Raw genomic sequence first — 14,721 nt, 5'->3', positions numbered from 1 at the left:
TTTGATGGAAGCTATCCTGGAAGTGGTGCCGTGGGCAAGGGCACATATGCCTCTTCAGTGCTCTCTACTATATAGTTGGAACCCACAGACTCAGGATTATGCAGTTCAGCTCCACTTGCCGATGAAAATCTGCTCCCGCCTCCAGTGGTAGTTGCAGGAGGATCATCTGAGAAAGGGAGTTCCCTTGTCCTCTCCAACCTGATTGTTACTCATGACAGATGCAAGTCTCCACGATTGGGAGGGCTCACTGTCTGGAGTTAACGGCCCAAGGACACTGGAATGCTGAAGAGTCTTGCTAGAACATCAATTGCCTGGAGGCCCGGGTGGTATGGCTGGCATGCTCGCAGTTCACCCACAGGCTGAGGAATCAAGCGGCTCACGTGATGTCTGACAACGCGACAACGGTGGCCTATATCAATCACCAGGGAGGAGCTAACAGCCAGCAAGTGTCACAGGAAATAGACCAGCTGATGGATTTTGCTGAAGGTCATCTGCAGATGATCTCAGCCTCAAATTGTAGGAAAAGACAACATAAGAGCGGACTTCCTCATCAGGGAGTCTGGACCCAAGAGAGTGAGTGTTGTCAGCCAATGCGTTTCAGCTGATTGTGAATCACTGGGGACCTTCCGTTCCTAGACCTGCTGGCGACTTCTCAAATTGCGAACGTTCGTCGTTTCTAGTTGCAGGAGAGATCTGTGGTCCCTGGGAATAGAAGCTCTTGTACAGGTCTGGCCGGAAGACAGATTGCTTTATGCCTTTCCTCTGTGGCCCTTGCTGGGCAGGATAATTCGCAAGATTGAAGGCCACAGGGGGCCAGTACTCCTGGTGGTGCCGGACTGGCCCAGGTGTCCGTGGTATGCGGATTTGCGACAAATCCTGGTGGAGGCCCCCCTTCCTCTTCCACCACACATGGATTTGCTTCAGCTAGGACCGGTTCTTCACGAGGATCCGATTCGGTCTTACAGTTTGGCCCTTAAGAGGGCTCGCTTGTTAAAACATGGTTATTCTTCTGCGGTGATTGCCACTTTACTCAGCGCTCGCAAGTTCTCCACTTCCATGGCTTAAGTGCGGGTTTGGAAAGTTTTGAGGCCTGGTGTGAGGAGTGGGATGTTTTTCCTCGTTCAATTAAGATCCCTCTCATTCTAAATTTTTTGCAGGATGGATTGAATAAAGGCTTGGCCCTTAATTCCTCGAAGGTGCAGGATATGGCTCTTGCCTGTTTGAGGCATGGTGAATGGTGTTTCCTTGTCATTTCATCTTGATGTGGCCCGTTTTTTGAAGGGAGTGAAGCACCTTAGCCCTCTCTTGAGATTACTGGTTCCATTGTGGAGTCTTAATTTGGTGCTGAACTTTTTGGCGGGTCCTATGTTCCAACCACTGCATATCCTTTCCTTAGGGTTGTTGACTATGAAGGCTGTTCCTGGTGGCTGTATGTTCTGCGTGTTGGATTTCTGAGCTGCAGGCATTGTCTTGCCGGGAGCCGTTCCTTCAGGTGACTCCGGGGACATTGCATACTGTTGAATCCTTCTTGCCCAAGGTAGTCTCAGACTCATTTGAATCAGTCCATCTCCTTGCCATTCTTGAATAAGGTCAGGGATGCAGAGATATTTCGCCTTTTGCGATCCTTAGATGTTAAGTATCTTGTCATGTGGCATCTGGAAAGCCGTTGCCTGCTCAGGTTAGGGCTCATTCTACTAGGACTCAGGGAGTGTCATGGGGGGAGATTAGTTTGTCTCCCATCAATATCTGCCGAGCTGTGACATGATCCTCCTTACACATTTTTTCCAGGATTCATTATTTGGAGGTGCAGGCCCTGGAGGATGCAGCCTTTGCACTTGCAATGTTGAATGGACTGCTGACAGCCTCCCACCCTGTTTTGGGAGTAGCTTGGGTACATCCCACTTGTCCTGAGTCCATCTGTCTACACACTAGGAAATGGAGAAATTACTTACCTGATAATTTTGTTTTCCTCAGTGTAGACAGATGGACTCAGCTTCCCCCCCTCAGCTGCCGCATGAGGGTGTCAGTAATCCTCCTGTGGGGTTCTAGGTCCCAAGGGACTACTGGTAAGTGTTCATCCAGTCTCTAGCTTGGGTTAGCCAGAATCTTATGTGAGTTCAGTGTTTATGGTTGGTTGAGTACAGTTCTGGTTACCTGTTTTTAATCAAGTTTTTGCTAGTCTGTCCACAGTTGCTTTTAAAGAGAATACTGGTTGGCTGAGGTCACTGCAGGTTATGTATACTGTGACATCTGCTTGCTCTGTCTCCATCTGCTGGCAAGGGAGCATAAACACACTGATCCTGGGTCCATCTGTCTACACTAAGGAAAACAGAATTATCAGGTAAGTTATTTCTCCATTTCCCCTTTAATCCTTGCCACCTATTGGCCTTCCCTGCCCGTTTCATCCCATTGCCCCCCACCTCCCATCTTGGCTCTTTTCACAGGCAGCTCTGTCCTTTTGTCCATTCCTTCCCTCCACTACTCTTTCTGCTCTGTCTTTACCATCTGTCTCACTTCATCCCTCTTTCATTCACCTACCCTTTTGTTCGCCCCTTCCCTTCAACCATTCTGTCCTCCCACCAACTCCTTGACACACTCTCTCATCCATTCCTCCTTCGCAGCCCCACCTTCCCAGCATTCTCCAAACTTCCTTCCTTCTAACCCACTAACCCCTGGCTGGCTCCAGCCTGCCTCCTGTGTCTCTGCCTGCTCCTCCTCCTCCTCTTCTCCCCACCCCAACCTGCTTTTTCCCCATCTCCTGACCCAGTCCATCATCTTTTCTCCCCACCTGATATCCTGCCCTATCCTATTATTTTTTCCTCTCCACCTACCTCAGTTCCAGATCCATCCTGTCCTATATTTTCCCACTTTCATCCTGCCCCATCCCTTCCCTCCACCGAGGCTTGCTCCATGCCCAGCCTGTCCCTTTTCCCTTCTACCACCTACAAAGCCCACCCTATTCTTTCTTACTTTCTGTACCTCCCACCGACCCAAACCATTCCTCCTTCTCTCTTACTCTGTTCCTTCTTCCATATTCCCTTTCCACTAGGCCTCTTTTTTTCCTCCATTCTGCCTTTTCAATCTTTCTCCCATCACTGCCCCAGCCTCAGCCTACTGTCATCCTCCATTATCCCGACTGTTCCAGTCATAAGAACCTAAGATATGCCATATTGAGTCAAACCAAGGGTCTATCAAACCCGGTATCTTGTCTCCAACAGTGGCCAATCAAAGTCAAAAGTACCTGGTAAGTACCCAGGCATTAAATAGATCCCATGCTACTAATGCTGGCAACAAGCAGTGGCTATTCCCTATTGATTAATAGCAGTTTATGGGCTTTTACTCCAGGAATTTATCCAAACCTTTTTTAAACCCAGCTACACTAACTGCTTTAATCACATCTTTCAGCAACTAATTCCAGAGCTTATTTGTACATTGAGTGAAAAAGAATTTTCTCTGCTTAATTTTAAATGTGCTATTTTTTTTTAAGTTTTAAGTTTTTTTAAGTTTAATAGCTTTTATAGACCGTCGTTAAGTGTTTAACCATCACAACGGTTTACATCAAGGCACAAAATAAATTACAATATGAAAGTTAAAAGTGCTATCATATTACATCCGGTTACAGAGTAAAAACATAAAAATGTTAAGAACAATTAAAAAATCTCAAATCTTAACTATGCTTAAAAATCTTAATAATTTATAAAATGATAAATCCATGTATATAATAAAATAATAAAATTAGAACTAAAATTTAAAATGTCTAATTATTAATAACTTAATTATTCTTAAATGCTTGGTATTGCACGGTGATCTAATTTCTATATGATTCAATAACTATACAGCCATTTATTTTTTATTTATTTATTTGTGTTTTTCTATACCGGCATTCACGGAAGTTCGTATCATGTCGGTTTACATAAAACAAGGGGTGAGCAATACATTATAACGTGCATAACTAAAACATAAGAGTATACATTACAAAATATAACAAGTGCATAGAAGAATAAGTTACAATAAAACAGGGGTTATTCTAACTGGGAGTAGAGTAAGAGGAAAGATAAAAGATTAACAAGAAGTAAAACGTTGTAGTGATTGGTTGGTAGTGTATGGTTCAGTTTAATAGAAGATGCTATGGTTCAGTTTAATAGAAGATGCCATTCTTTATTTCTCCTGTTTCTTGCAGAACGCTTTTTTAAAGAGCCATGTTTTTAGCATTCCTTTAAATAATTTATAATCTTGCTGAATTCTTAGTTCAAAAGGTATTCCATTCCATAAAATGGGACCTGCTAATGACAAAGCTGGATCTCTGACTTGTGTCAAACGTGCTGACTTTAACGAAGGAATTGATAGTAATGCTTTATTAGCAGAGCGAAGATTTCTTTGGGGTGTATGTAACCGTAGAGCTGTATTAAGCCATTCGACCTTTTTGTCATAGATTAATTTGTGTATGATACATAACACTTTGTAATGAATTCTCTGTTTAATTGGTAACCAGTGTAATTCTGCTATCGTTGGTGTAATGTGACCCCTTTTCTTTTTTCCTGTGAGGATTCTGGCTGCAGAATTTATAACTATTTGCAAAGGTCTAATCGTGGAGTATGGTAATCCTAATAGCAGAGAATTACAGTAATCAGTACTGGTAAATATAAGGGCTTGTAGTACTGTTCTAAAGTTAGAAAACGTTAATAAAGGTTTTAATTTTCTGAGTACCATTAGTTTCGCGTATCCTTCTTTCACTTTTTGTGATATATGTTGCTTAAAGTTTAATTCCGGGTCTAATATTATACCTAGATTCCGCACCTTTTCTGTTAAAATCGTTGTTTGATTGTTTTGTAAACTTATCGGGATTGCAGTTAAATTTGTAATTTTCCGTTCTAGGTGCAGAAATTCTGTTTTTCATTTGATTTAGCAGTTGTTTGATAATATCAAGGCATATATTTGCCAATTTCATTGTTTTTCTCTAAAGTATCATCAATTTGTAAGATTATTTGTATGTCGTCTGCATACATATAATATACAATCCCTAACCCGGAAAGGAGATGACACAGCGGTAATAAATAAATATTAAAGAGGGTAGCAGAAAGTGCTGACCCTTGTGGCACTCCTGTTTGCAAATCTGTTTTCTCTGATGTGTTTTTAATGCAAACTTGATAAAACCTATTACTTAAATATGATTTAAACCAAGCTATTGTATTTCCCTGTAAGCCAATATCCCTCAATCTTTTTATCAGTATTTCATGATTCACTGTATCAAACGCCATGGGCAAATCTAATAAAATCAGAAGATAATGTTGTCCATAATCAAAGCCTCTTAAGATAAAAACTGACAATGAGAGAAGTAAAGTTTGTGCTATAATGTTTATGGAAACCATGTTGCAATGGAAATAAAATAATATTATTTTCTAAGTGTTCTGACAATTGTTTTTGAATCATTTTTTCTATTAATTTCGCAAGAAGTGGTAGATTGGAGACTGGTCTGCAGTTACTAAGAACTGATGAATCCAGATTTTTTTCTTTCTTATAGATTTAATTACTGCTCCCTTTAAATTATCTGGTAAATTCCCTTCTGATAAGTATAGATTAATGATATTTGCTAATACAGGGGCCACTGTTTCAGTAATCAATTTCAGGTCTGGAATGGGTATAGCATCCAGCGCATGAGGTGCGCTGGATGCTATACCCATTGGTCGGCAGGTGCTTCGAACGGGACTGTCTGGGTCCCACCCTCTATAGGGAAGCTTTGGGACATCCCATGGTCTGGACTGATCCGGGTACGTACAGGGAAAGGAAAATGAGTTCTTACCTGATAATTTTCGTTCCTGTAGTACCACGGATCAGTCCAGACACCCGCTCATTCTTATTCTTCCGCTCAAATTCGTTCCTGTTATTCTTGTTTTTTGGTTTTTTCCTTCTTACAGGTTTTTTTCTCTATTTTTGACTCCTGCATCACTTTTCTGGGATTTACTGTTAGGCACCGGAAGCATCTTTGCGATGATCAGGGGTAGTTATACAAGAGCGTTTAGTCACACAGTTCATTCAATTGTTATGTTATTTGGTTGTTTTAAATTAAATTTACTATTTATCCTGGTACTTGCTTGATCTTATACCTTTTTCTGCTTTGACAATAGTTATACTGAGGGTTCCTGGGTGGGTTCCGTCCTTATATGGGCTAGCCTCAGAATTCTGGTCTGTCTCCAACTGCTGGATCGGGGGCTTAACCCATGGTCTGGACTGATCCGTGGTACTACAGGAATGCAAATTATCAGGTAAGAACTAATTTTCCTTTTTTCCCTATATGCATCACTTTGCACTTGTCCATGTTAAATTTCATTAGAACATAAGAACATAAAATACATTGCTGGGTCAGACCAATGGTCCATCGAGCCCAGCATCCTGTTTCCAACAGAGGCCAAACCAGGCAATTACCCAAACACTAAGAAGATCCCATGCTACTGATGCAATTAATAGCAGTGGCTATCCCCTAAGTAAACTTAATTAATAGCCGTTAATGGACTTCTCCTCCAAGAACTTATCCAAACCTTTTTTGAACCCAGCTACACTAACTGCACTAACCACATCCTCTGGCAACAAATTCCAAAGCATTATTGTGCATTGAGTGAAAAAGAATTTTCTCCAATTCGTCTTAAATGTGCTACTTGCTAACTTCATGGAATGCCCCCTAGTCCTTCTATTATTCGAAAGTGTAAATAACCGAGTCACATTTACTCGTTCAAGACCTCTCATGATCTTAAAGACCTCTATCATATCCCCCCTCAGCCGTCTCTTCTCCAAGCTGAACAGCCCTGACCTCTTCAGCTTTTCCTCATAGGGGAGCTGTTCCATCCCCTTTATCATTTTGGTTGCCCTTCTCTGTACCTTCTCCATCGCAACTATATCTTTTTTGAGATGCGGTGACCAGAATTGTACACAGTATTCAAGGTGCGGTCTCACCATGGAGCGATATAGAGGCATTATGACATTTCCGTTTATTAACCATTCCCTTCCTAATAATTCCTAACATTCTGTTTGCTTTTTTGACTGCTGCAGCACACTAAGCCGACGATTTTAAAGTATTATCCACTATGATGCCTTTTTCCTGGGTGGTAGCTCCTAATATGGAACCTAACATCGTGTAACTAAAGCAAGGGTTATTTTTCCCTGTATGCAGCACCGTGCACTTGTCCACATTAAATTTCATCTGCCATTTGGATGCCCAATCTTCCAGTCTTTCAAGGTCCTCCTGTAATGTATCACAGTACGCTTGTGATTTAACTACTCTGAATAATTTTGTATCATCTGCAAATTTGATAATCTCACTCATCGTATTCCTTTCCAGATCATTTATATATATAATGAAAAGCACCGGTCCAAGTACAGATCCCTGAGGCACTCCACTGTTTACCCTTTTCCACTGCGATTTGGAAGCCCAAGCTTCCAGTCTCGCAAGGTCCTCCTGCAATTCATCACAATCCACTTGAGATTTAACTACTTTGCTTAATTTTGTGCCATCCGCAAATTTGATCACCTCACTCTTCATACCCCTTTCCAGGTCATTTATAAATATATTAAAAAGCACCAGTCCAAGTATAGATCCCTGAGGCACTCCACTGTTTACCTTTTTCCACTGTGAAAAACTGATCATTTAATCCTACTCTTTGTTTCCTGTCTTTTAACCAACTTACAATCCACAAAAGGACATCACCTCCTATCCCATGACTTTTTAGTTTTCTTAGAAGCCTCTCATGTGGGACTGTCGAGTGCCTTCTGAAAATCCAAATACACCATATCTACTGGTTCACCTTTGTCCACATGTTTATTCACCGCTTTAAAAAAATGTAGATTTGTGAGGAGATTTGTGATAGAGGTCTATAAAATCATGAAAGGACTTGAACAGATAATACAAGGACTAGGGGGCATGCCATGAACTTATCAAGTAGCTCATTTAAAACAAATCAGAGAAAATTATTTTTCACTCAAGGCACAATTAAGCTCTGGAATTCGTTGCCAGAGGATGTGGTTAAGGAAGCTAGTGTAGCTGGATTTAAAAAAGGATAAGTTCCTGGAGGAGAAATCCATAAAATGCTATTGATGAATAGGGAATAGCCACTGATTGTTGCCGGCATTAGTAGCATAAGATTTATTTAATTTTTGGGTACTTGCCAGGTACTTGTGACTTGGATTGGCCACTGTTGGAGAGAGGATACTGGACTTGATGGACCCTTGATCTGACCCAGTATGGCATATCTTATATTCTTAGTTTAAGCTGAGGTCAAGGTAGGCAGCGTGTAAGGAGGAGTCAGTGTCCACAGCCAAGTTAAATACCAGGCGTCAGGCAAGAGTGTGGTTCAGGTCCATAGCAGAGGTCAATACCAAGAGTCAGGCGAGACAGACAGAAGAAGGATGGATGGACACTGAGGACCAAGAAGAGATGGGAAGAGGTCAGGGCTGGCAGGAGAAGGGTCCAAGTACAAACCAAGGTCGAGGCAGGCAGTGTATATGGAGGAGTCAGTGTATATAGCCAAGGTCAATACCAGGCAGCAGGCAAGTAAGTGGTCCAGGTCCATAGCAGAGGTCAATACCAAGAGTCAGGCAATACAGACAGAACAAGGATGGATGGACACTGAGGACAACCAAGGCAGGGCAAGGCAACAGAGTGTAGGACAAGGCAGGTGCAAGGCAAGGAATCACAGTGGGAAACCAGATAAGGTAGGAAATTGGCAAGGGAGCACAACAGGACACAAAAACAAGCAGGACAATGAAGCACAAAAGTAGCAGCGCACTCACTGCAGGCTAGGCAGGAGGACCTGTTGCAGAGGCACAGAGGGAAGTGCGGCCGGGGTTTAAATACCCAGCCACGTGACATCATCATGAGGCACTAAAGAAGAGTTTTCCTGCCACAGGGACAATAAAGGCCAGCATGCACCTAGAAACGGCATCAGAGAGAAGGAGGGCAGCAGCTGGCAGCATCCTCACTACCTAAGAAAAAGCATGGTATAGGAACAGGCCAGCAGCGTCCTGTGATCAGTGTGGTCGATCGCAGGGCTGTCCCGCAACTGGCCAGACATTACACTCCTGGTGTCATCAATATTCCTTGGACACTTTCACATGTGAGCCATGAAAGCTACTCTAGTATTTGAACTGTCTTTCTCCTTCAAGTCTCAGTACCTCGTCAGTGAGAGTACATCTCAGTCCCATAGGGGCCTACCATAGTCTGAGTGTAGGCCAATCTCCATTCATTCTTAAGTATCGATGTTCATGAAAGACCTATGGCATACTAAACCTCCAGTTGTGAAACGCCTTTTTCATGGAACTTTAATGTAACTCTGGCACAACTTATGAAACCGCCTTTTGAACCATTGGACTCTGCTTCTTTCAAGTTTCTCACGTGTGAAGTATTATTCCTTGTTGCAGTCATATCTGCCAGAAGTCAGTGAGCTTCAGGTTTTAGTTCATTACTCTTATTATATGCAATTCTTCCACTACAGATGGAAGAATTGCATATAATAGAATTCATATACTGTCAAAAAGTTTTAGTTTTCTGTAAACCGATACGATGTGCAAACGGCTATCGGTATATAAAAACCTTTAAATAAATAAAATAAAATAAATAAATACAGAGTACTGCCTTGCATCCACCCAAACTTTCTACCAAAGTTAGTCTTAGCTTTCCATATTAATCAAGTCAGCATATTACCTATATTCTTTCCACAGCCATATGCACATGAAAATGAAAAGGATGTTCATTCCTTAGACTGTAAAAGAGTAGTGGCTTTCTACTCATCCACATCGTCAGGCCTTGCAACTATTCGTCACTTATGTTCCCAATGGAGTGTGTATAGCAGTAGCCAAATTAACATTGTACAATTGGCTAGCAAACTGTATTACACATTGACATTATGTCCTAGCCGTCATCCAGACTCTGTATCTAGGCTCATCAAGTGAGAGCCATGGCTGCATCAGTGGATCATCTAAGAGCAGAACCTATTGAAGACATTTGTAATGCTGCAACTTGGTTCTCAGTACACACCTTCATGTCCCTATACTGTCTTGACAATCTTTCAAAGATTGACAGTAACTTTAGATAAGTAGTTTTGCATAGCCTGTTCAACTGCTTTTCATGATGGGGTCCAGGTTGCTTATTCAGAAATGCTCTGCTGCAGCCCTCAGCTTGGTACTCCCCACATGTCATGGCTAATTCAGCCTGCTTGTCAATGGAGAAAGCAAGTTTGCTTACCATAAAATGTGTCCTCCATAGACAGTAGGATGGATTATAAATACTAAATACCTGCCTTTCTCCCTGGAGAGTTGATGACCTAGCTAGACTTATCTCTAAAATCGACTGAGGGGCTCATGAGGCAGTTATCCGCATTGGAACTCCTGCACATTCTCAGTAGAGCCAAAGCTCTATGAGCTAAAAGAAAAGGGTCCATTCGGTACCATAGGATGATGTCACCCACATGTCATGGTTAATTCATCCCATTTTCTATGGGGAACACCATTTACAGTATATAAACTTGCTTTAATTAAGTATTTCTGCAGAAGTTCTAATAGTGATACATTGCTTTCTTTTTTCCTGGATTACTTCAGTAAATGGAATAATCAACCAACAAGGTATGAGATTCTTGGACTGTCACAGTAAAAGACCTTGAATCTTACAAACTTGTAGCTTTTCCAGTGCAAGAACATTTTTCAACGATACCATTTTGCTATAAATATTGGTTTATATTTTTGGATGACTTCTTAATGACACTTGTTGAAAAACTCAGATTTTCAGTATGGGCGGTTTTACCTAGAAACCCTTACAACAGTGTATAAAGTATTAAATTGACTATGCTTTAATATTCCTCATACCAAAATTTGTGCAGTTTATCAAAAATTCATATTTGTTTTGGTGGACTTAACTATTATATTATTATATATTATTATATTTTATTTCATTTTATTTATATATTTATTGCTCCGTTCACCCCTTCTTTATTTTCCTACTCCAAGTTAAGGCTTCCTTGTTATAATGTAACTGTATGCTCCGTATCTCTTGTTGATTGGTTAATTGTATACTCTGCTTAGTTCATTGTAAACCGAATTGATTTGATTTGTATCAAGAAAGTCGGTATATAAAAGCCTTAATAAAATAAATAAATAAATAAATAACTACAAAAAGTTGGTATTGAACTCCTCTGGACATTTCTCACATGAAATCTAAGTTTTGTTACAGGTCTACAATTGGAGAATACAGGTTTTCAATTGGTTTATACTTGTGAAAACATTTGGAATTTTAGTAGTTCAAATGCTACTTTTTCAGTTTAAATATACAAAATACTCTAATATGTTTTCATTGCCTTACATTTAGGATCTGAGATCTGATAAAGAGATTGCAGCCCACCTTAATATCATGCAGCAGCAAATAGCATCTCAAGAGAGCATTTTATTTAAAACTGCAACACCAAATCTAAGAGCTTTGGAGAAACTGCAAAATGTCAGGAACAAATTTCAAGAATCAATAGATGGTAAATCTCAAGTTTCTGAAATTCATATTTATTTATGTATAATATTTATTACTCACTTATTAGATAGTTACAAACTACATACATAAAATCAATAAACACAAATATTTTCTTAATCTAAAAAAGTGAACCATATAAAATATTGCAAGTAGCTTATTTTTCAGCATTTCTTTCTGTGCTTCTGTGTGTTTGATGCTATTTGCCCTCTTTAATTTTATCAATTGTATCTCAGATATTTGATTGCCAGCTGCCTTTCATGTGATGAATAATACACAAATGATAATAGACATTATTCTATTGTAAGCATTTAAGACTCAACTCATACCTTCTTAGCTTTCCAGTCTCCCTGGTATAAAAGTAGTTTAGGTTCTTGAACTGGCAAATGAGTGTTTTTGGGTGGCAGTAAGGTTTTAATTGGGCCATTAGTGTTTTCCTGAAAATTAAGGTACTGTAAGTCATGCTCATCATGAATACGAGGTTACTGCTCAATAATCTTTATTTTATTTTGTGCTGTCATTAGAACTGCCAAAATATTATTTGAATCCATTGCTATGTCCTCTTTTTGTAATTAAAAAAGGAACTCTCCCCTACAGTACTTTTGATATTTGTTTAAAAATCTGTGTACACACATACTTGTATATTTTTTAATGTCTTTTGTACAACTACTGGCAAGTTTGTTTATATTCTGTACTCAAACAGTAATGAGCAGGCGACATCTGTATGGAATCACCTATAATGTGAGATGATTAATTCAGTCTTATATGGAACATTCATCTGAACATATCTGTTGCACGCCCCCAGTCCGCACCCGGCCCGCACGGGTCTGCTCACCTCGCTAGCTCCTCTGCAGGTCACGGGTCGGCCTCCCCAGCGGCAGCCGCGAGCTCTTCTAGGCATCGGCGGCAGTCGCCGGGCCTTCCACTGCGCACCAGGCCTCTCGCTGGAGTTCGGCATCTCCAGTGGCGTTGGCCACGCCCCTACATGCGCGCAGACCACCTGGCCTCTTATAGGGCCAGGGGCGGGTTCTAGCTCCGTGGCGTGCTCTGATTGATGGAATGATATATGGAAATCCCTGCCTGTACTTCCTTGCCTTGGCAATCGGGTCGGCACTGTAAGTGTACTAGTTTGCCTCCGCGTTCACAGTCTTGTTCCAGTGTCCTTTTGTTCCTGCGTCTGTCCGTCCTCCCAGGTAGTACCCTCGGCCTGTCTCTCTGGTACTGACCTCGGCCTGTTCCTTGACCTTCCTGTCCGCTGCCTGCATCCTGACCTCTGCCTGCCTTGTGACCCTCGTCTGACCTCCGGAACCTGACCTCTGCCTCATTGACTACTCCTCGGACTGATCCTCGGATTCTGACCTCGGCGGCCATTGACCACGTCTTCTGATTCTGGCTCTGTCCCTTGCCTTTTCATCATCTACGCTGTTTGGGCCTTCCTCTCCAGGCCAACAGCGTGAAGTCCGACCACACTCCCTTGCTGATCGTGGGCACGCCTCTCTACTACCTCTCCGGGAGACCCTGCGAGGCCCACCTAAGTCCAAGCAGCCCAGGTCCCTATGAGCTCCACCCCGGGGGGACCTCGGGCTTCCAGTGATGAAGCTCATTGAAGCCTCTGTCTCCTCCTGTGCTCCGCCCCCTGGGGGCAGGTGCTTCCTGGTCCCTACCAGGGAGCCGTTCTCTACTGCTCCAGGACAAGGTTCCACTTCCAAGCGCAACAATATCTCCCAGCAGAACCACAATATATATTGGAAAATTAACATTTAAAATAGGGATCTAATAAAATTACTTATGACTATAATCTTTTAGTTTCCTTTTGAGACAGGTGTTCTTGCAAGATGTATACTGTATAAGATCTCTTATACTGTATAAGTATCTCTTTAAGAGTATGCCACTTTAAATTAGTCAAGGATTTTTTTGTAATATGTTTTGAAAGGCTGCATATTTTTTCTATTCTTCCTCACTAAAAGGTGAATTTTCAAAGCTGGATTCACACCAAAATTGGGAGATAGGCACACATCTCTTTATCGTGCCCTTCTGTAAACCGTTGTGATGGTATTTAACTTAACGACGGTATAGAAAAATTTTTAAATAAAAAAATAAATAAATAAAAACATCTAGCAGTAGCATACATCCACCTGATTTTATAAGGCTGGCAGATGCACACACAAGTGCCAATGCACAAATATCTTGCATCAGACCAAAAAGGGGTGGGGCATGGGCATTCTAGCATGGGGCCAAGAGATGTGTACACAAGTACCTACACACTGGGCATATGCCCAGGTCCAGTGCCACATAACTTTACTTATGTTATGGAGGTGGTGTAAGTTAAAAAAAAACAAAACATTTACAGGTGTGTGTAAGGGGTTTGAGGGATCTTGGATAACTGGGGTGAGTGGAAACTAAAGAAAGCCAGGTTGGGAGGACTTAGCTGAACCCTGGGCAAACTGGTGGACGAACTGGTGAAATTGGTCCACCGCTGGACATGTCTGTTTTAAAATACCCTCAGTTGGCATTTGTAAACTAATATACGCTGCTGGGCATACACAGATATGTATAGACAGGCTATTTTATAACATAACACATATGTATGTGCATGTTATAAAATTGCTGCATCTCTGGGCATGCGTCAATGCACGTGTGAATGTGCGACAGCGCACCCATTTGAAAGTTACCATCTAAGAATGCATCTGGTAATTTGGAGAGTAACATGAATAATAAATATATCTACTGAGTGGCAATATGCACTTGCAGCAACAATTAAAATGTAAAATAGCTGAAATAAATGGTGTGCCCTGTTTTTGGCCTGAGTTATGAAGACCACCCCTGGGTTTGTTTTTCTGATAAAGTCTGCCTGAATACATAATTGGCACCAAGATAATTTGGAAATTTGTTAATTCCTTAGGTGTTATCCATCAAATATATTTACTAAATTGAGGACTATCCAATGTAACTATTGTGGAGCCTTTATTCTGAAGGAAATCATCTGGAAACTTAGGGCTTGCCCCATTTGTTTAGAACTCTCTTCCTTGAAAAAGGAGCTGGCTGAAGTTAAAGCTGAACTAGCTGCAATAAAGAACGTTCACCCACTTTACAGTATTCAGGAATAAATTCCCCATTACCATAGAAAACCAAAGGTCAAGGAAAAAGTGGTTAACAGTGGGCTCAGGTAGGATAAGACCTGTGACCCACAGACACCCATTCTTCACAAATGTACAGCCCACATG

General features: G+C 41.4%; 1 protein-coding gene across 1 annotated transcript in view; it reads left to right on the top strand.

The window, feature by feature from the left end:
* SMC1B (structural maintenance of chromosomes 1B) overlaps nt 1–14,721 on the top strand; it is a 941,781-nt gene that overhangs the window by 720,538 nt on the left and 206,522 nt on the right. The window contains 1 exon segment of the mRNA XM_029600056.1: nt 11,348–11,504. Coding sequence (XP_029455916.1) covers nt 11,348–11,504 — 157 coding nt within the window.

Source organism: Rhinatrema bivittatum, chromosome 4 (assembly GCF_901001135.1).
Source record: "Rhinatrema bivittatum chromosome 4, aRhiBiv1.1, whole genome shotgun sequence".
Lineage (NCBI taxonomy): Eukaryota > Metazoa > Chordata > Amphibia > Gymnophiona > Rhinatrematidae > Rhinatrema > Rhinatrema bivittatum.
This window is presented reverse-complemented; position numbering and strand designations above follow the sequence as displayed.